Source organism: Diorhabda sublineata, chromosome 1 (assembly GCF_026230105.1).
Source record: "Diorhabda sublineata isolate icDioSubl1.1 chromosome 1, icDioSubl1.1, whole genome shotgun sequence".
Classification (NCBI taxonomy): domain Eukaryota; kingdom Metazoa; phylum Arthropoda; class Insecta; order Coleoptera; family Chrysomelidae; genus Diorhabda; species Diorhabda sublineata.
The window spans coordinates 32,298,958-32,322,080 of NC_079474.1; the positions used below are offsets into that span (position 1 = coordinate 32,298,958).

Below are 23,123 nucleotides of genomic sequence, written 5' to 3' on the forward strand. Positions count from 1 at the left end.
TTTTTATGGGGATTACAAACTACCATTTACTAATTTGATTTCTTTGAATCGATTCCAAACACACTTGTTAACATTCCAGGTATTAAACATTTATTTATATTGATTGTAGCAAATGAAACCTTCATTTTTTATTTGTATTTGAATGTATTAGATTCTTCTTCTGTTTTGGGATTAGAAATGCCTCATATGACAGAGGTGTTTGGTCATAATATATTCGGTTAAAAGATATCAACTATAGTTTATTGACAAAACTGTTTTTAATTTGTGACGAAGGGAAACTTGAATAAAAAGAAATAAAGTGCTTAGGCAAATTATATATATATATATATATATATATATATATATATATATATATATATATATATATATATATATAATATGATTTTCTAACTTGTATCTTTCTTGAGAAGTCATTCAACTCGTCAGATGAGAAGGAATGTTGCCATGTTTATTTTTTCACATGTAAAACCATTGTTAACAAGTGCATGTAATATTCCTGAACTGTAATCCCTGATTTATAGACAAATCCTATTTGTTATTAAATTAATCTATATAAAAATGTTCTACACTGTATATCTAGTACGTTTCGATTACAAGATTACACGAATGTAAAGAATAATTAGTTTTCTTCATAACTATAGGAATATATACAAATATTTGATAAAATGCATGTACTTACAAGCAAGTATATAAAATAAATCAGTAATCTATAGTATGAATCATGTACATTGTGTAGCTTTGCGACTGATAGATCTATCAAGATATTAAAATGGTTTTCAATAATAGGAGATATCCTTAGTATACACTACCGCACAATTCAAAAAATAACATCCGTCATAACACATAATATTATTTCAAAACATTTTTATATAGTGGTAGCACTTTAAAGACAATGCAAATATCATCTAATTTATTTTTTTTTAAAATACTTGAGTACGTATTTAAAATACTTTGGAAAAATAAATAAATAAAATGATCCGGCAACAGTGCTACCTACTAAAATGCTTTTATCACAAACCACCTAATCTATAGACGGTTCACGTAGATATCTCAAGGTTACGTTAATTTCTCGTTTAGAGCTGTTAATGGGTCTGTGAGTATAAACAGAAATAAAACTGGCAAAAATGTGAATATTTTTATTTTACGTATATCCTGGTTCTAGATGGATGAGTTGATAGAAACAAAACAAGAAAATACAGAACCAAAGCAAGAGAAATGAAGAAAAAAAATCTAATAATAAAAGGAATATAAGATAGGGGAAATGAGGGAAACGAAGAAACAATAGAGAAAATTGTATATTATTAAATTTCCAAACATATTTTAGAACTCAAAATTCCATCATTTTGTAATAATATACCTCAAAAATCTAATACTTTGAGACCTATTTCGAGCAAATAAGATAAATTTGAAATTTATCATTTATAGATATTTATAAATTAACCACCATAATTTGTAGTTAAAGTTTTTAACCGTAGATAGCGCCAAGACAAATAACAGTTATTTATCATCTAAATGTAGGTGATCTGTGGTTTATATGACATTAAAGTCTGTTGATTACTTGAAATCATTGAATTTTGATTCAATGCTTGGAAATAAAAGATAGTGTAATTAAAAAAAGAATTTGAGTAATTATATTGTAAGAAAAATATCGTTATTGAAAATTTTTATCCCTTAATTTTTAACAACTTTATTTTTGAAAATCTATGGTAACAGTAGTTCTATATAACAAAGTTTTTTAATATCATTCTAGTGAATTTTAATTTAAATAGTATAAAATTAAATTAATTTCTATTATTCTCTTCATACCATAGTGGTAGTGTTTATTCTTTAAAATACTTTAATTTAATTTACTCTGGTCTTACCTCACTTAGCTAAATAATTCTTATTTTTAACAAAATGAGTGGCAACAAAGTCTTTTGTTTCAACAATTCCTTGAAGCAGATGTTTTTTCCTCCCAAATACAAGAATGTATTGTCGATAATTTCAACCTTTCACAATTTTCCTTTGTTTAACCTCAATATTATTTTCATTTATTTTACCAATTATTTCCATAACCTGTACTATAATGTATTAGATATTAAATTTTTACATTATCTTTTATTAGCCCCACGTACATTCCCACAAAATCAGTAAACTTTGACTGATGAAACTTTTTGATAATTGCGCTTCCATAAAATTAAAGCTTTTTTTCCAAAAACCAATTAACATCTCAAAAACACCAATTGTCTTTTCACAGGTAATCTTTACACCATTGGCGAATATATCTTATAAGTTACATTGTTGGTAGACATTTTTATATGTATATCATAGCCCTCTCAGCGTTTTTTTAAGCTTAAAAAAATACTTTTTATCACTTGGAGGGAGATATAGTTGTTTCATTTCAAACTTGCCAAATTCATTCTAAAGAGCCCAAAATGTTAAATTTCCATGTAACTTCAAACAAGATTTAGTAACATAATGAAACATTTCAATGAGAAGACATATTTTTTTGTAGTTTCACGTGATAAAGCATTTTTAATCAAGTTTTTTTCCAAATCTGTTTTGAAATACTGATGACAGAATTTTTCCATAGAAAAATGCGTTGTTATTTGTTTCATACGATAAAAATAATTTTCATTTCAATTCCCATCTACTAAAATATCTATTTTATTTCTGAAACAATATAACACCACTTGGATATACTCGAATATCTCAAATTTAAATGGTGGAAAATAACTGATTATATCAGAAGACTGCGTTTTCTTGAACTCGTAAAGTTAGGTTAGGAATTTATTATAATTAATAGTGGAATTGCTAATATTAAAAATATCCGAACTCTTTATCACAAAAATGGCAAATTATTAACGAATTTATTTTATCACCTATCTAGTAACTCTCTTAAGTGTATTTATTTTCAAAAAATTCACTACTATACCAAATTGTGCTAAATATTCAGAAAGTATACAACTACACACTACAGTCGATTTTTCACTACGTACATGAAGGTAAATCGTATTTTTTTTTCGAGAGGGGTGAGTGACATGCTTTCTTGACCATTTAACCAAAAGCTTATGCTTAAAAAAATAATCATTTCAAGTATTCTTCGGGTTTTTTTAACGATTTCGTGATTCTATTTCAGTATATTATTAGCTCTAAATATTCTACTAACTGCAACAGTTTGGCCGCTTGCTTTATGACCAAATTATTATGATTCAATTTTATATTTGCATAGAATTGTTTGTATAAATGATGATATAAGTACCGTACTGAATGAAACCCTCGTTTTCCTATAGATACTTGTAGAATAAGATTTATAAAGTATAATAATATAATTTAATCTCTATGAATGTAGTACACAACCTACATCTAAAGTCGAAGAAATTGCCTATTTATATTTCAATTTTAGAGAAGTTACTACAATATCTGGCATAGATAAATTCTTCTTTGTTATAAGTGGTAGCTGCTGGTTTGGGTGAGAAAAATGTGCTCATTTAATGAAATTATTAATATGATTCAATCATTTGAGGTTAAATGGTCAAAAAGATGACTTTTGCCATTCAAGTTCACACCTTTACAAGATTTTTTTGCAAATAACATGCAAATCAAACATGCAGTGCCGAGTAGTTTAACTACTTCTTCCTGATTTGTTTTCATATCAACATTATTTGCACGAATATCACCATCATAAATTTTTATACCACTTTTAGTGATATCGTAAAGCATTAATCACATTATTGAAAATTTTTTATTCAAATTTTCATATTTGTAAGACCTAGGTACATTTACCGATTTACAACTTCATCAAATAGTAAAGGACTTTGGGAAATTTGAGGGTTGGAAAATAGTAAAAAAAAATTTATAAACACAAACAATCTATGATATGTAAAATTTATTTTTTGCTCCAAAAGTTTGTTTTTTCTTTAACAGATATCATGAATGACTGCGGTCTTTTGTGGCGAGGAAATTATTTTAGGGGCAATAACCGTATTTTGTCAATATAGTTTCTAGTTCTGTACTTGTGCTATCAATTAATCGCAAAGAATTCTATTCTAACTTGATACAATTTTTTAATAGTAGCTTATTATGAGCAACAATTTCTTCAGCTTCTCCTAGTTCTTTCAGCAGTCCAATATACGTAAGATTATCCATTACTACAATTATAAATCATGTATGTACAGTTATAATTTTTAAAATATTTCAAAAATGATAGGTTAGAATTGTATTAGGAAGTGAGTGAAATGAAGCAATCTCTTTGACGGGAGCGTGCCCTGGAGGGCATGAGAATCGAGACAACAATGTATTTGATTTCCTCGTATTCAACGACATCGATATCGCTCCAAGCGAGGACTTGAGAATACCGGCATTGATGATGATAAACGATGTCTAATATTCTTTAGCATATGAATTATTTAATTAATTAAAAATAACAATGATTGGTTGCTACTAGTTTTTGGGGCATTTTTTTAATTACTTCGAATTATTAAGAAGGGATGTAAGGTAGGTGGGTCGTGATATGAATTTGTAAAGGTAAATGCTAGGACAGTAAGCGTTTTGTTAGTTGAATTTTGATTTTTCGTTGAAAAAATGTGTACTTATAATTAATTATAAATTAGCTAGTTTGGTAGCAATTGATTTATAATGATATTGTAACAATTTCAGGTACGCATAATGAATAAATAAATGAATATAGTGCAATCAAACTATCGACTCATAACAAAATATATATTATATTAAGTCAACAATTTTATACAAATAAAAAATAAACATCAGTGAAAAAGTAACAAAAATCAAGCAGTAAAAAATAGCACATACATATCTCCTTAATTTGAGAAAAGGAAGCATCTAGAACCCATCGGGTTGCCTCAGCATGCAATACTGAACAATATATTCATAGAGAAGCCATGTCCACACAAAATTCGCTAGCTTTTAAAAGCCAGACGACAAGTCATTTTATTATATCTGAATTATAGTAGAAAAATATTATCATAATTTAATTTCAGACCTGTTAAATATATATAATTATTATAGATAACAGAAAATCATCCAAGTTTGAAATAGATTCATCCAATTTACCATACATATCACATTCTTAAAGCAAATTCTTCTAAACAGTTAATATTTTTACTGCAATATTTGGCTACAATACTGGAAACAATAACTCTTAATAGTAGGAAAACCCTAGATGGGATTTGGAATTTATTTGAGCGCAAAGTAAATCCAAATTATGTAAGGATTTCTTGGTTGTCTAGAGTTTTTTTTCTTTTTTTACTAAGTGTAATGATTCTCTTATTAACCATAATTCTGTGGTAAACAGAAAAAGAAGAATTTGACTTATGTCTTTTTTGAAGTTAGTAGAATCTAGTACGTAATAACGTGTGTTTTAGAAAACTTGTATAAAATAAATCCGTGGGAAAAAGGGGCGTCATATACATTTATAATACTGGGTTGCTCCATAATAAAATAGTTTACATGTATTTTTTGTTAATTAAAAAAAAACTACCAAGTAAAATCTATATTTGAACTTCCATCCATCTTTAGATTTGGTACGAGGTTGTATGACTAACGTAACGGGCTTTCTCACGCGTGCATGTATGTGTGTTTGTGTATAATTGAAATGGTTGTGAGAACAAAGTGAGGGTATGGAGTGTTCGTTGTTACTTTAGTGACATATATATAACGAAACACTCAAAAAACTTGAGGACATTTGGCAATCAAACTAATAAGATAGAAAACAAAATAATAATTGATGACGTTAGGACTTTTTAGTCTATTATCAGTATTATTTTCTCTTTTAGATTTATATACTTGCCTCTCTATTTAGCCTATAATTATAGTGAACTTACTGTTATCAATAATAATTGAAATTATTGGAATAAAATTATTGAAAACGTCTTGTCTTCTAGCTAGTAAATCTACTATGTTCTCTGGTAGCTACTACATTTATAAAAATGTACTATTTATTTGGAATATCACAAAATCGTATCTCTAAATCAGAGTATTATTGCATATTATGGAAGAACTATCTCTGCGACGCTGGCCAATTTGTGTAAACTGCTTCCTAACTAACATTAGTATATTTTATGGTATTTTAATTTCCATCATGATATGCCAACACTTATTAAAAACATTTATCATGGGACTAGATGACAGCTTGAGCTTTTCATACAAAAATAAAAAAATACATACAATATAAAAAATTTAGGAAACACTCTAGTCTACAAGAATACTGTAAACACCATTTTTTTTATGAAGTAAGAAACACCTATAACCTACGTGACTACTGATTTATAAAAATCATCTCCTTTATTCTTAAATCAATGTTGGGAAACTTTTTCTTTTAATAATTCTTATAATATATAAGGTAGGTATAAAGCATAGTATTGTACTTGAGTATACTTTTCCTTACTTATTACTCGATTTTATATTCTTCTTTTTTTCAAAATCATTACTTGCATATATATATATATATATATATATATATATATATATATATATATATATATATATATATATATATATATATATTAAGTTGTCTTGAATAATATATGTGATGGAAAACGTGCGGAATATCTACAGCATACCCTACTTTACATAGAACAACAGAAACTTTTCTATAAAACTTTAGTATTTGTCAAAATAATAGGATTAATTATAAATGAACCTTCGTTTAATGTGTTAATGTCGTGAACGTAGGCAAGTACAAGATGACAGATGAAAATATAATGACAGCTGTGGAAAGTCAAATATAAGCTTTGTTGGCTAATTAGTTTAAAGACCCATCGCGCACGCAAGTGGTGAAGTCATTGAACCACGAACGAATTTTGAAAATTTACATCCGATCGGTCCCTAAACTGTTATTTGACACGTCAACAAAGTTATAAATTCAAGATAGTAATGAAAATAAAAAGGAAAAATGTAATGTAAAATGCACAGATGTACGTGCACAAATAACAAGTGTTGAGGAATATTATAGAATCCAAAACAAATGAGAAAATTATAAAGTTAAAGTATATTCCAGCTAAATCAATGTTGCAGGAAAACAAATATATTGAACTGACAGTATCTTTAAGGTTAGGCTGAAATTCAGCTGCATACGTGCGATGATAGATTAACTTTCAGACAATAGAATAGTCTTTAACTTTGAATTTATCAAGTTCGTGTAGTTTTTATTCAGATACTTTTATTAATAGAATTATTTTCATGTTATTCTTTTTTCAGTAGGATATATGTATTTTTAGCGAAAGTGCTATTTTCATCAAAAGCTTTCATTTTCAACTAGTTTCGTCCAAATTAGAACGTAATACACTTAAGATTATACAGTATCAAAAATAGAAAAGTGACTAACTGTAGTTAAGACATCGGTACAAAAAATATAAATTATACTTGTTATTATGTACAAATTATTTATTAGAGAGATCCTAACTAATCCATAAAAATGGAAGGAATTCCCAATATCGACACATTCTTAAACTATTATTATTTATATATACAATTAACTATACCATTCTCTAGTTATTTTAGCTGTGTGGAGTAATTGAATTTTATTTAAAGAAATAGGAACTTTTATTAAACAAGTACTTAAAAAATCATATCCAAATTTTTTCATTTGCAATGTTGACTAATATTTACAGATGGTTTTCTTTATTTTGTACATTTTCTTCATATAAAGATTCTCCCTTGTTTGAAAAACTGGTAATTATTTCTAAGTAATCTTTTTTGTAATGTTATAAACAACTTGCAAGAATTAATTTTGGTTAGTTTCTCATAACTAATTATCTACATTGTGGTACAACTACTGATGGATAAATTAAAAGTGAATTATAAGAATCATTCGCACACTGAGAAAAAAGTATTAGTTCACAGACAATATCATGGGTTGATTTAGTGAAGGTACTAGTCATTTTTATCAACATTAACATTTTTTTTAACCCATTTAAATTTAACCAAGTAATAATTTCGGTTTTTACCATTTTACTATCACACTAGGTTTGAGAAATGCAGTAGTAAGGAAAAGTAATTCAACTTGGGGGGTTAAGCAAGACATTCAAGTGGTAGCATATCAGTCACTTTTCTGAACAGATATATTATTACTAGTTACATCTAAAAGATTGTCTATTCAATATTGATGCATAATTATTCCATTGTCTACAGGATGTAGTACAAAGAAAAGAAAATTTAATTTGAGTGATTTACAATAGAAATATATTTCTAATGACTTCAAAAAACAACGACTAATCTCCTTACACTGTTCAAATCTTGTATTTAATGCCATTAAATAATAAGATTTAACAGGGAAATCTTTTGGTAGTTAGTTTTAATAGCGGTTAAATATCTTACTCCCCTCAAGCGTACAAAACTATCATTTAGAAAAAGTTCCCTTGTCTAAGAAGCCCCTCAATTAGCCACCAACAAATGCTGGTATTGTCCAGCAGTAGGGTACGGCCAGTTGTTGTCTATCAATTTTCCATTGTCCTGTGGAGTGGTAGGAGCGGACTGGGTAGCTCCTACCGGTCCATTGTTTGGATAATATGGACCCAAAGGAGTCGAGTGTTCATATGGAACCTTTCCAGAGTATACATCGGGACTTAGATATTGGTTGGAAGACTCGAATACGGAACGAGGCGGGAACTGAGGAGGATAATGACCATGTGGATAGTAATATGTTGAGGGATCGGGAGAAAGCGCGCGACCCGCTGGAGAATGGTGTGGTGGCTGTTGGTGGAGTTGTTGCTGCATCGCTCTTTGTTTAATGTAATTGGAGAATTCGGTGGGAGACATTCTGAAACGAAAACCGACGTCAAATATAAACCGAAATTATTAATATTGAAATAACGACTCACCTATTAGCTCTTTTGCTACTGGTCTTCAATTTGGTACTACCGAATTTCGTTTGAGCAAAAGTAGCGGTAGTAAACGTAAGAGGTGTAGTAGTTCTTGGTATAAAAGCTGGTACAGGCGATGGGGAACCCTTGTAGGAAGTGTTTAAAGTTGGTGAAGGTGCCAACGAAGGTGATGACAAGTGGTTTATATTAGTAGTTGGTGGTGCAGGATTTCCGTTGTGCTAGAATAAAATTAGTTAGATAGATTAAACTATAATTATCCAATTATATATTTTTTTACTCTATTTACCTGTGGTATTGGTATCTGTTGGTGTAGTTGAGACCCTACGACGTTATTCTGTGTATTATTTGTCGAGAAGGGGGTGAGGGTCTTAGGAGAGATGCTCAAATTATTCATGGTTGATGTAACACATTCGATCGGCCTGAAACACTGGGCTTCAGGGTTGAAGGTTTTCGTAACTTCTCTGTCGGCAGAATGTTCATCTTGCGGATCGCCTTTGTCGCTGAAAAGGATCTTAACGGCGCCCTTTTCTCCAATACGATAACTCACCTGGAAATATATTGAAAATAAGTCTTTTTATAATGATAATTTAAAAGATACCTACTTCACCGGGGTCTACCCAAACGGCCAATTCTTGTGGTAGATTTTCTAAAATATCAGTGATAGGTACTCCACTTTCTCTGGCAGCTCTTTCTAGAACCTTGTCAATTGGATCACCTGTCTTCAAGCATCTGAAAGCTGAACCTTTGTAGGGTTTGTCTGGATACCAGTGACCTTGGAATTTTTCTTTTAAAGCCTTTTCTAATTCCTCACCGAAGATGTTGACACGTCTCCTATAGTAACATAGTTATGTAAAATTTGACAGTAGAGTTTGTAAAGTAAGCAAGTTCAACTTGTGTAAGCTCTTTTCGAAGTATGAACAGTTTCGTCCAAATTCAAAAATAAGATAATATTTTTGAAGATAATAATAATTTTACCTTGGTAGTTTGTTGTACAGGTACGAAATTACGAAATTCAGAGCTACTTGAACTTCAATATGCATTCTGGAAATGTGTAAATCTTCAACTTCAAGTTCAACTATTGGAAATATTTATAAACGCATTGATTCACTTTTCTTTTCTAATGGTTGCTTTTCTTTTGCTTCTATTCCGTTTCTTTGTGAAATTAAGGTACGTGTCTGTAACAAAACAAAAGAATTAACAATAAAACTATTGATATTGAAGACTGTTATGGTGGTTATCGTTTATCGGAAGAAAAATGAGTTCAATTGACCTGTGTGAAGTTTTTTGAATTTACTAAACACCGATTTCTATTTTTGACTCTCTTAACGTGGAACTTTGTGTGTTATCACGAATTTTAGCTAATATATTATGAAAAAAATGCGGAAATACATCTTCAATTTCGACTATAGTTGTCAACAATAAATCATCCGTCAAATGGCTTTGTATCTAGGCGACTAAGCAAATAAATTATAAGAACTGTCTGCGAGGCAGAGTCCTTTAACCTTTACTAACATTACTGATGGTAAACAAAATTCTAACCATACCTAGTAGCAGCGGATTTACACCGATGATCTGGTAGTCCAGCGTGAAGGCAAAGGCACAATCCCATTTACAAGAAGAAAAAAGGCAATTATACGCCCACCTACCTTTATGGAACTTATACTTTCCACAAATTAATTGGAACAATCATTTAGCCAAGGAAATCTCAAATACCACTGCAGGACTTGTAGCAAGCTTGAAGGCAAGACATAGAGACTTGAGCCTAAGATGATATACATCCATGATCAAATACGTATTGCTTGTCTGATGGCCGAACAATGAACAAAATTTAAAGGACAACAGCCTTTAAAGCGCTACTAAAGCTGCTTCTACTTAACCTCATAGTTAGAACAGAGGCATTTAGCGGCGCTTACAGGTTAATTCAGATGGAAAATTGGAGAGGATTATAGAATCGATAAAACTAGAAAGCAGTGACAAACCATTGATCGAAACGCATAGCGTGATGAACATAGGCAAACCATTCAAAGTTGTAATCAATTACAATGATAATATTTTTCAGGCAGATTTGCTAGCAAAAACATATGTGCTCAGCAGTGTTTGAATACAAACCTAGCACATACTCCATTTACAAAATGGAGACCACAAATTATTAATCTAATAATATCAGATAATAAATTCTGTTCATTGATTAATATTAGTTGAAGGAGTGTTTGTCTAAATCGTCTCCTCCACTGATTGAACCGCTTAATTGGAAACTCATCCAGGGTTGGTTCAGTTATTCATCTATACAATATTCCCTTCCAGTACATATAAAATTCTCTATGGACCAAATTGGTTAGTTTAGAATCTTATTCATTTTCTCGATTTTTTTAAAAGCAATAAATTTAGCGACGTATCTTGTGAAGGAAAAGGATAAGTTCGACTCATCGGGGACTAATACCCCGCACCTGAATTTTTACGTTGATACTTTGGGGAGTTATAAATTCCAAAGGAATCGAATTCGTAGACTTCGTACATTTTCCAATCGCAGAGGGATACCTAAAGATAAGTTGAAGTAACAGAATTTTTACTAAAAGAGGCAGAGGCATAATTTGGAGAAATATTTTTTATTTCTACAACCAAATAAGAGGAATATAACAAAATATCAATTGTATCAAGTCAACATCATATATGTACGTCGTTACCGATTTCAACAATAACGTTGACAAAATAATTTAAATATGTAGTTGATGAAAAAGGGTCAACTAGTCCATACTTTGGACCCATGTCCTACTGTGGCATCGTGATATGTCGCATCAATAACAAACTGAACGGATGGATAAAGATTCTCACTGGAGAAACACTTAAGCCAAATTAAAAAGTCTAAGGAGGTTTTCGTGATAATCAGAAATGACATTAAACTGTTTGTCTGTCTTCTGACATGTCACTGAGCCGTCAAATACCGACGTCAGAGGACGAAAACTGCAGATTCTAAGAACAAGCCATGAAAACGAAAGCGAATGTCATGTAAATTTCATATGAAAATCCTTGAGCTTCATTCTTTTCTCCATAATATTCAGATGTTTAATATAAATGTCATCGAGCGAATTACCAATTCACGCGGATTTTGAAATACCAATAAGCTATTTTTATGTTGAAATTCCAAAAAGTATACAAATCCCAAACCTCAGTAAGCTATAAATTGCGTTGTTATCATGAGAATTAATCATAGACAACCATTTAAAAAAAATATTAACAAACAAAACAACCCGTCAGCTGATCTCATTTACCTACTGGTATATCAGACTCGAAAGGTTACTTACTATCCGGGTTACTTGCCAAATATTCAGATCATGATCGCGTTAACCCGATCATAGATCCTATTGATGGATATCTAAACCCAAAAAAATCGATATAACATATTTGAGAGGGCTGGAATACTTTTTTCTGAAAGGATATGTTTGTTCTACAAACACTGTACTTTAAACTAAAGTAATATGAAAAGTAATTCTGAAAACTGCATTCCTGTAAACAAGGTTGATTTCTATATTATTAATAAAAGTGGCGAAATTTTTTTTCGATATCTTTCATCATAGCTCTAGGTTGTCACTCCTTTAGTGATCGATCTTTGCCTGCAGTGTTTCTGGGTGGACTTAGTAGCCTAGGGGCACTGTCGCCGGTTCCAGGCGCGGAAAAAAGAAGAAGCTTGATGGGCCAGGTTACAAGCATACCCTCAGAAAACAGATAACTTAGCTCAAAGTACAATGAAAATCCACGCAAGAAAGTATAGACACATCAAGTAGCCACAGAAATAAGACATTAGTGACGTAAAAGCAACTTCCAGTATGATAAACATTGTCAAATTGTATTACAGAGAAACCTCTCTAACTCTAAACTCAAGGGACAAGCAATCTATTTCGAGTTAAAGGAGTTTCAAGTAAGGGAGACTTCGAGTTAGAGAGGTGAAATAAATTTATTTCGAGTTACAGAGGTTAATGAATTTTATTCTTGTCGATCAAAAAATTTTAGACAATTTAATTGAAAAAATCAGTTATATTTCTTTGAGATTTTGATTTAAGAGATTGAAGATCTATGATGTTATCAATGCTATGTAGAGATGAAAAAATATTATCACCAATTTATTCTGATCTCTCTAAATACGTTCTCAATGTATCAAGGGCACGTTTCGCATCATGATTTGTCACAGAGTGTAGTGTAATTCGTAATACCATTATCAAAATTAACAAACTCATCAGTTTCAGACTCTAATTCTTAAGAGGTGATATCTGCAAAACCTGCTGTTTTGAAGCAATTGGCGATAGTATTTTGACTAACATTCTTCCATGCTTTATCTATGAACCTAGCTGCATGTAGAAGTGTAAAACTTGACATTTGTTTTTCTTCGATGCCATAAATAATTTTTTTACAACCTCCTTTCGGTAAAAGCACTTGAAATTTCTAATGATTCCTTGACCAACGAGTCTTGAAGTTGTATTTGGTGGCAAAAACTGCACAGTAATATTTTTCAAACGCGGCAATGTAGTGTGAGCACTGCAGTTATCAATAAACAGTAAAATTTTTCGCTTTTGTTGCTTCATTTGTTTTTCGAGGGACAATAACCATTCAGTGAACAATTTGATCGTCATCGATGCTTTTTTATTGGATTTATATTCAACTGGTAAAGATTTCACTTCTCGGAAGCAACGTTTTAGAGAGGATTTTGCACGGGATAATAGTTATTTGTATGCCAATGATTAAAAGTGCTACTTTGTTGGACGAATCTGAAAATTGCGAGACGAGCGAAGCGAGGCGTCCACAACATTTTTTAGACGACGCATAAGATCCAAAACTTTTTCAATTACATTGAAGAAAGAAAATAAATAATAGAGAATTAATTAATAGAGAACTTTTCCAGATTTTAGATTTTTCTGAAAAATAAACGAGCACTACATTTTCCGTTGGGTTTTTCGCCTTTTTCTGTTGACACCACTTCATAAAGAGCTCGTACTGCTTTGATTTCTTCGGTGAGATCAGGTGATGTGGATTCGAGTAACTCTTCATCGCTGATGTTTTCTTTTTCATCATCGTTCATTGTTATTCATTAATTTAGACAAAACCTCGGATAAAACAAATAATTTCAGAAAATTAAAAATTTAAGGTTATGCAAAATCATCGAAGTGAAACTGTCAACTGTCAACATTGAAGTGGCTAGAGTCACATTTAAGGAAGTTGAAGTTGTGTACTTCAGAGCGTTCCGAAAGTGTTTTGCATTACGGAACTGTCACTTTCACTACATGGAACACTCGAAACGCTATTTTCGGTATGTAAATGAATACAGAACGAACACCTTTCAGATGGCGTCGTCTAAAAAAATTTTTCAAGTTAGGAAGGTTCGAGTTAGAGAGGTTCCACTGTATTAAATATTTCTAGAAATAAAGCATTAACGAAGTAACTTGAGTCGTTTTTATTAAAAACCCGTTACTAAGATAAATTTAGGAAAAGTAAATAACGCAATTAAAAAAAGATTTATGCTTCGTGAGACGCCACCGTTTCGTATTTTGTATATACGGTGCCGTCTCTGTGTAAAAACGGGGATTCTCCTGCGACAACATGGCCTAATTACAGAAGAAGAGAACGCTTACATAGAGGCATGGCACGCTGGGATTGCTGGTAGTAGGCGATGTGACCTACTTTTAAATTGTCACAATTCTAGCGGGCGCTTCGCACGGCCGCTGCCGGTGCCACCGCTGCCGCTGCGTGTTATTGATCGTATCACTACGCAAGCCTTTACAATTCCGCAAGATGAGAAGTACAGAAATTATCAGATTCATCTCAAATTATAAGATGTGATATTAAAAATAAAAATCATGTGTATTAAGTATGAATAGTAATAGAAAGTAAAAGTCGTTTCCTTCCTGCGAAGACATTCAAGTAGTTCAAAAAGAAATCGCTCTTTTCATATATTTTCATTCACGGTGTTTGTTTATTAACATTTATCAATGTAAGTGATTTTTAGTTTCACAGGCAGGTTGTCGGGGATTTCATACCGGAGTGGTCTTCACAATGACTGTTAAACAGATGCTTAGCATCAATAGCATTCTACAAGCGAGCATTCGGCTGATTTTCGCGATTTTTTCCATAATTTTCCAGTAAGTTAATCGAATTATGAGTTTTGTAGTACACGAAGTCATTTTTTTATAAATTAAAAACGGATTACGGTATGCATACGAGTTGTGGCTATTAAATAACGAGACTGATGATAGATAACCCCCTCCATCCTCGTATCTTGTTCCTTTAGATGCAATTTTGACCTTAGGAAAGAGGTAGAAGTCGGACGATGAAAAATTCAGTGGATAAGGTGGGCGGCTTAACACCGGGATCTGAACCAGTTTTGTACAAACTTTTCGCATGAGAAACATTCATTATCATATACTTGTTTCAATAAATTATAAGTTTCATGTGAAATTTCACCGTTGCACTATAACTTTTACAGCAAAACAAAAAAATGGCCCCTATACGAATGAAGGCCGCGGCTACACTGGGTTGTCTATAGACATGGTCGACATAGCATTCGAAAGAGTAGACTTCAGGATAAACAGTTGACGGTCGCTAATCTTTGGCGCATTCGTACTTTTTATGCAGCAGCGCTAGTTTCGTTACTTAATAGCCACACCTCGTATACTAAAAAACGTATTGTAAACTTCTAAGGAAACTGATAATCCAACAAAATCCGCCATTTTATGTATAAACGACAATATAATCCCTACTTTAACGCTCTAGCTCAACAAATAACGGTGGTTATGGATTTTGAATGGAAAAGTTTTAATTTTTCGAGTTTTTCTAATTTTTTCATGTTCTAATTATCCAAATGAGGCGATCTACCTCACATTTTGTAAATAATTTCATTTTTTATACATTATCTGGGTATCACGTGCCGTTTCAGCAATGTATTTATCAAAAAATCATTGTGGTATATAAACCATCGTTCTATGCTATTTTCTAATGTGCAAATTTAATAAATGACATATTAGAGAACAGTAATAGAAGAGAGAAGGGTATAAAAAATACTAAAGGAAAATTTAGTACGTTGTGGCTAGCGCGGTAGAAAATTTTTCTTTCAGCATAACAACGACCCCGTCATTTCTCGAAACTATGCAAAGATTGGAAAGGAAGAATGTACTGAAAGTAGTGTTTGGTCTTCCCATTATTCTCAAATCTGATGTTACTTTTCCTATCCATTTCTTTTTCGGCCTGCCTCTTCTTCTTCTAATTTCCTCTCACTGGTCTCTTGACAATTCTGTTTGCTTTCATTCTGCATACAGGTCCGAACACCCCGATTCTTTGGACTTTGACTACTTGCGTGATACTACGCTGGTTATATATTTCTTACAGATCCGTTTTTGTTCTTCTTCTCCATGACTCATTGTTTATTTTCACTCCCCTTCCAGTATTTTCCGTATTTTCCCCGTCCAAACTTTCAGTACTCATTTTGGTTAGCACCTAGGACTCACATCCATACAATACAGTCGGCTTGATCATTGTTTTATGCAATCTCAACTTTGTTGTTTTTGGATATCGCTTTTGCTTTAAGAATATTATCCAAGAACCCCATAATTCTACTACCCTTAGCTATTCGATATTCATAATCAGCCCATTAACTTTTTCAAAATGATATTCCTCATTTTCCATCTGATTCTTTCTTTGCTGTTGTATTTCCATCTATTTAGTTTTTTCCCCATTCATCCCGATGCCAAATATTCTTGATTCCTTTTACAGTCTATTATAAACCATTGTTTATAAGACAACTACACCCACACTCACAATTACAATGTCTGACGCGCGTTTCGATAACAAAGTTATCGTCTTCAGAGACTGAAGGTAATAACACGCGTCAGTCAGTGTAATCATGAGGTTGCTTCAGGTGGTAGATCAAACATTTTTCGTTGACAGCTTTCCTTCAGATAATACTTTGATTTTAGTTCTATTCAAAGTCAATTTCATCAACTCTAAACCCTCATACACCTTTGTCCCTTCTATTGTATAAATATAAGTATCGAAATCGATTGCATTGCTTTTCTTATGTATCACGTAAACTATAGGGCAGGAAAAAACTTTTGAGCTGTAGTGTATACGCTTAAATTATAAAAATCAAAAATAAATTCGAGTTATAAAAAATTATAAGTGAACATTATTAATCATAAAATTTCGAGGCAACAGATTAAAAATGAAATTTTGTAAACTTGTGAAATTGTTTTGCAGTAAATGAAAATAACGCAGTTTTAAATCCCCACAGCCTGGTCTATATTACCTCACGTTATTTTCTTAAGTGACTATTTACATATTTCGTTTAAAACGTGTTCGAACAACGTGGTTCCAGAAACGTGTTCGGTCTTAACGACACGTTGTAGTTTTTTCGCTGACACTGCTTAAACTTATTTCAATCCAATAAAAAGCTTTTCTATACGTTTAATTCAGATACGTTTGCGGTTGTTATTTGTGTATTAATGATAAATATAAAACCTGCCGCATTATGGAGAGGTATAAACACAAATAAAACCGCTCAGATGACTTCGAACATAACACCAACTTCTGATAACAATATGTTATTTACGTTGTTGTTTAACATAAAAATTAACCATGGTAAATAATGTTTTTAGTGACCATGAATCGGCAACATTTTTCGGGAGCAGATATTTCGATGAATGAAATTGAGAAATTTCAGGAAGTTGATTGAAATAGCAGAAGGAGATAACCTCATAGATTAGGTGATAAAACTAAAAGTAGATAATATACTTTTTAAAAGGAGTATCCAGTCACTGTTTTTCGTTAGCGTTTTTCACAATGCGTTTTATTTATACACATTTTTGTTATGCAGTGACGTGGTTTTTTACTTGGTGTACAATCTTTCTTCACTATTTTCTGTCATTCACAATTTCCTTCCAATTTTATGCCCAGTACTTCCTGAATTTCGATGGATCCGAGAAGTAGCTGGCTAGACCTAAAGATGGCGGTAGTTGCCTCAAAAATACCACTGTATTAGAAAGAACATCCAATCCATGGATGAAACGTGGGTCTATCACTTCACACCCGAAATTAAAGAATGATAAAACAATGGACTGAAAAGGGAGAAACGACTCCAAAGTAGGTAAAGTCCGTTTTATCTGCAGGTAATCTAATGACATCGGTTTGGAAAAAGGAAAAACTATCAGCGATGAAACCAAGCAAAAACGGCCGCATTTGGCTAAGAAGAAGTTGTTGTTTTATCAAGACAATGCACCAGCTCACACATCCGTTATTGCAATTATCAAAATTAATGAATCAAAGTTTAAATTGCTATTTCATGCATCCTTTTTGCTAGATTCATACCCCTTGGATTATATTCTGTTCCCAGATTTGAAAAAATGGATTTTCCGACAATGAAGAGATGATATCGGCAGTTAAAGACTATTTTGAAGAGCTTGACGAAATAAATATTGTTTTTTTGTGTTATTTATTGGGCCAGGTACTTCTGGGATCATCCTCGTATATATACGATCTATCTTAGTTTCAGCGATTTCATGTACTTTACTTTTTTCTGACTACTATCACTCATTTTTTCATTTCTGTCTTAAACTTAACATATATTTTGGTTTGCTTTATTTAATTCTTGATTCTTCAATTTCTGCTTCTTTATTTATTTTTGTCATAGTCATTTTTATCATCCTGATTAAATCTCCTGGGTTATCCTTTTTCCTCGACAATGTAGGATTAATATGTCAAATACCTAATAGTGGGTAAAACACTAGACAAAATCCTATTGAAAATTAACATTCATAGAGATTTCGAATAGTGTTGTGAGTTGAGGACTGAAAGGCTTCTCCATTATAGGCGGATAAAAAATCTGTGGACCAAATTGTGTTTTCTTACAGACATCATTAACACCATACATTGTAATTTGTCTAATTAGTATCCACTTGTCTTCTCATGTCTACTGTATATTAATTCTTGATCACAACACAAATTAACAATAGATTGTAAGGTTCAAGCACAGACCACAATATATTAAGACTCCGTCATCTAAGCAATAATAATTAGAGATTGCTCTAATAGCATTGATGGAAGAAAAGCCACATGACATGACACAATGATTTGTCACTTGTCATTTGACAATGACTCCTCGCTTTGTTAGATATAACAAAAGCCATAGAAATATATAAACGAATCAATTAAACTGATTAAAGTACATACAGACGTGCTAGTACGTTAATCCTAAAAAATCAATTGAAATCCTTTCGATAGCTTTGTTCGCGGTAAAGATCTTAAAAATGTTCGTCATCAAATTCATGCTCAGTTTGAAATTGTGCGTTCGTCGTGCTAAAAAAAATGTTCAGGATTGCAAATCCTGTGTTCGTGGAGCACAAATTTATAATTCCGAACTTGTTCTGAAGACGTCCAAGTATTCTCGAACATGGGTAAGAATTTTGAATCGGGAGCTCTACGTACTTGTTATGATTCAGTTTAAAAAAAGCAACAACAAAGTTTATCTCCCGATCTTCCGATACTAAACATTCTGAACAAATCATGCACATATGAAACGTCGGAAGATATTCGGATGTATGTATTCGGAATGTGTTAAAATTATCTGATCCGACCAATTCATCTTGTCGACCCGAGCAAATCCTATAGTCTGTAGGCCCATTTATACAACGCACAGTATATCGTTTGCTCCCTTACTATTATGAACTAAACTGTATGGAAAGAATTTGGATTCAAATTAAAAGTAAAGTAACGAAAAATAATACAAAATTTATTTAGTTAATTTCGTATATTTGTTGGATATGACTTCAGTTTAAAGCTCAAATTGATGGGGTGTATTTTCGTCTCGATTTATATGCATTAGCAAAATTTCCTTTCAAGAAGACTGTTCGTTTCCATTCCAAATTCATGAAATAAGCAGTCGAGCTTTAAATAAATTTGAATAGAAAATACAAACAATTTGAAAAAGTCCAAACAATGATTTGCATTTATATCGATATATGTGAAAGTTTTTGCTACTTTCTTTTTGATTATTAATATTTATGAAAATTTTTCTCAGAAAATACGAAAGTTACACAAAATTTGAAATTTAGATCCTGAAAGTTGTTGTTAAATTAATAACGAGCAACATTTCGTTTTTAAATGCAACCAACTTTAACTAGACGCTGTTTTTTTTGTGTTTTCAAAATATACTGAGTTATGATAAAGTAATATATGTAATTCGTAAAACGTACAACGTTTCTTTTTTGAAAAATTGCAAAATCATGTCACAATTTACAGGGACAATTTACATCACTTAAAAGTTATTCCTTCCCTATCATCTTAGGGCCCTTTTACACCAAACGAATCCGAAGTAATCAGAATCACTCCGAATCAAGTTGAATCTGATTGAACAAGATTCGGCTTCGAGTGCTTCGTTTAAATCTGAAGGGACTCTTTTCCCGCCTTCAGACCGGAAGAATCTGTTTCAATCAGGTTTCATTCGAGGGCGCACACGATTCAACCTGTCAGATTCGGCCCCTTTCACACCAAACGAATCCGAATCAATCTGAATCTGATTCGTCATCTCCACTCTTTCACACCAGCTGAATCAACCTGAATAATTCTTACCTGGAATGTTTAATTCTTCGCCAATTTTTATCACTGGCGTCATAAATCGCACTATTTTCTTTAACTTTTAAAATTAATAACTCCACGTCCATCTCGTATGGTTGTTGATTCAAGACTGACCGGACGAGGAATCTGACCCGATTGAACCAGATTCGTTCGGTCTGAAGGCGGGAAAAGAGTCCCTTCACATTTAAACGGAGCGCTCAAAGCCGAATCTTGGTCAATCAGATTCAACTTGATTCGGAGTGATCCAGATTGATTCGGATTCGTTTGGTGTGAAAGGGGCCTTACTGTTATGGATTTATGTCTTACTATATAGACGCCCTCTGTATATATGTATAAATAGTAGAATACACTTTGAATAGCGTGAAACTAGCCACAAAACGGATACGTAGTGTAAAACTAATTATTCAATTTGTTTATGGTTTTTTTTGTAGTTATCTATTCACATATTCATTTACGTTATTTCTGAAAATTTCATAATAAACAACAGTGAATGAATGACGTCCTCAAATAGTTTTAGAGGCCAGCAATGAGTTTAAATATACCTTGTTAATTGTGTTGGATCGTTTGCATTATACAATATTTTTTGAAAAACTAACTTTGTTGTGTTTTTTTTTTTGGATAGCCTTTATTATACACGATCACAAAATTATAAATTCTCTTATTACATAGTCAAATTTAATATCAATAGAAAAATATAAAAATAACAGTTTTTACTTGAAATTTAATGGTTTTTCATCTCCTTGCAGCCTGACTTTTTATAAAAGTTTCCTGTTTTTAGAGCTATATAACTAAATTATGGATAAAGATACAAGTGTAAAATTTTTAAATCCTGTTGTAAATTGATTTAAACAGTTTTTTTAGTTTTCCGAAAGTTTACTTTCTTGGACGTACGCCCGTTTAAAAAAAACCCGATTCGTATGTACAAAGTGTGCTCAAGAACTCTACTCTATACTAAATGTGTTTTTATGCCCATCTTATTTCTTTTTACTCAAAATATGCTCATAATAGACCTTGAAGAGATGTTCGATTTTTTTTGCGGTGAATCACTTGAATTCTTTCTATAATATTTGTATGATTTTATGTTGTATGTTAACGAGAATTCTGGGAGATTCTGGGCACTGGATATTTAAAAAAAAGAGTTTTTAGATTGAAAGTGTACAGGTGAAATCGATACGCAAATAGGGAATACAGGAAACAGAGTGAATTTTTTCTCAAGTGCATATAAATCGCATTTACCTAACCTAATCTAACATAATCTTATTTGATATGAGCTATAACCGGTTAAAAATGATTTATCCAGTTTGATCTGGTTTTTTTTTCGGAAAGTGGTCGCCCCTTGGACGAGGCAGCTCCAATGTATTATTAAGCGTTATATGGGCTCTCAGGATAAAACACAAACTCAAGAATTGATTGAAACGAGTTGTCAAAAACTGACATTGTGAATATATTTAGAGAATGTTGCACTTTCGAACATTAATAAAACAATAACTGAATGCGAACAAGGAAAACCATGTTTAAACCTTCCAAAAAGTAGGCGGCCTAGAGTTTTTCACTAATTCCCAGTCAAATAGATTGTTGGCTCGCCGATTTCGGGTTTTCCACATGACCATTAGTCAAGAAGATGGGATGACGAAAAATATTCCATCTTATCACATTCGAAAAGTCAATGATGGAATTCATACGGATGACATTGAAAATTGTCCCAATGACGTGAAATATAAAAAAATGAAATTTGAAGATACAGTTTTGATCTGGTGTCTTCGTCTACGTCATACAGAATAACCAGAGATTCTTTAGTGGCATCATGACATTCAATTTGTACCCAATAAAGAATGTAGTCCCCCAAATGTTCCCCAGGCTCGCTCTATTGACGATTTTGGGTGATATGGACTGTGTGATAATTGCTATGATAAACTTGATAATATTTTTGAATACAGAATGAAGAGACCTTTCAAACGATATGTCATAAGCCGATTTAAAAACAATATTTGAATTTATGTACCGAAATAATGAATTTATTCTATTTAATTTTCACACTGTATAAAACCATTTGTTTCGTAGAAGATTTCGGTGTAAAATATGAAACTAGTTTTCATTATATGATTTAGTGAATGAGTTCTGCAAATTTTCTTTTTAAATTTATCGAGAATATAGTGCGTATATTTGTTTTAACAGCAGTGAACGTGTTAAAACAAAATTACAGTTCTATTTATTCATTTAACTAAATTTGATACGCCACTGGTTTTCCCCGTACACAAACAAACCTTGACAACATTTGGTTTTTTCTATATACATGTATTATATAGACGAATAACAACTTTATGTACGATCTATAAATATTTGAAAAATTAACGACGAAATAACCCACTGTTTAAGTTAGTATCATCAATAAGTATGACCGTCAATATGTCAAGGATAAGGTCGAATTGATCAATACTTTTGTGTTTTAGCTTATATTATTCAATCGGATGTTTCGTTTCGAAATATACACTCTTGAATAATACATTTAGAAACTTGATATTGCAAAAATCTTAGCTGATATTTTACATTCCGTACCAATAGGGTAAAAAGCAAAATATTGGAATCATCGAGGTACAAAGATATTTTGAGTAATTCCTCTCCGGTGTCGTAGAGATTTAATATTATACATGAAGTACTTCCTAATCAATTGTGGTGCTATTTACATAGGAC

The 23,123-nt window shown here is 31.9% G+C and overlaps 1 protein-coding gene across 2 annotated transcripts in view; it reads right to left on the reverse strand.

The window, feature by feature from the left end:
• Nucleotides 1–338: 338 nt before the first annotated feature.
• LOC130440724 (protein Tob1) overlaps nucleotides 339–23,123 on the reverse strand; it is an 82,776-nt gene continuing 59,991 nt past the window's right edge. For both annotated transcript variants that reach the window (XM_056774039.1, XM_056774029.1), the window contains exons 3-7: nucleotides 9,798–9,997; nucleotides 9,425–9,653; nucleotides 9,109–9,369; nucleotides 8,820–9,040; nucleotides 339–8,758 (exon numbers count right to left, since the gene is read on the reverse strand). In XM_056774039.1, coding sequence (XP_056630017.1) covers nucleotides 8,374–8,758; nucleotides 8,820–9,040; nucleotides 9,109–9,369; nucleotides 9,425–9,653; nucleotides 9,798–9,862 — 1,161 coding nt within the window. In that variant the 5' untranslated portion in view covers nucleotides 9,863–9,997 and the 3' untranslated portion in view covers nucleotides 339–8,373. The remainder of the gene's footprint in view (nucleotides 8,759–8,819; nucleotides 9,041–9,108; nucleotides 9,370–9,424; nucleotides 9,654–9,797; nucleotides 9,998–23,123) is intronic.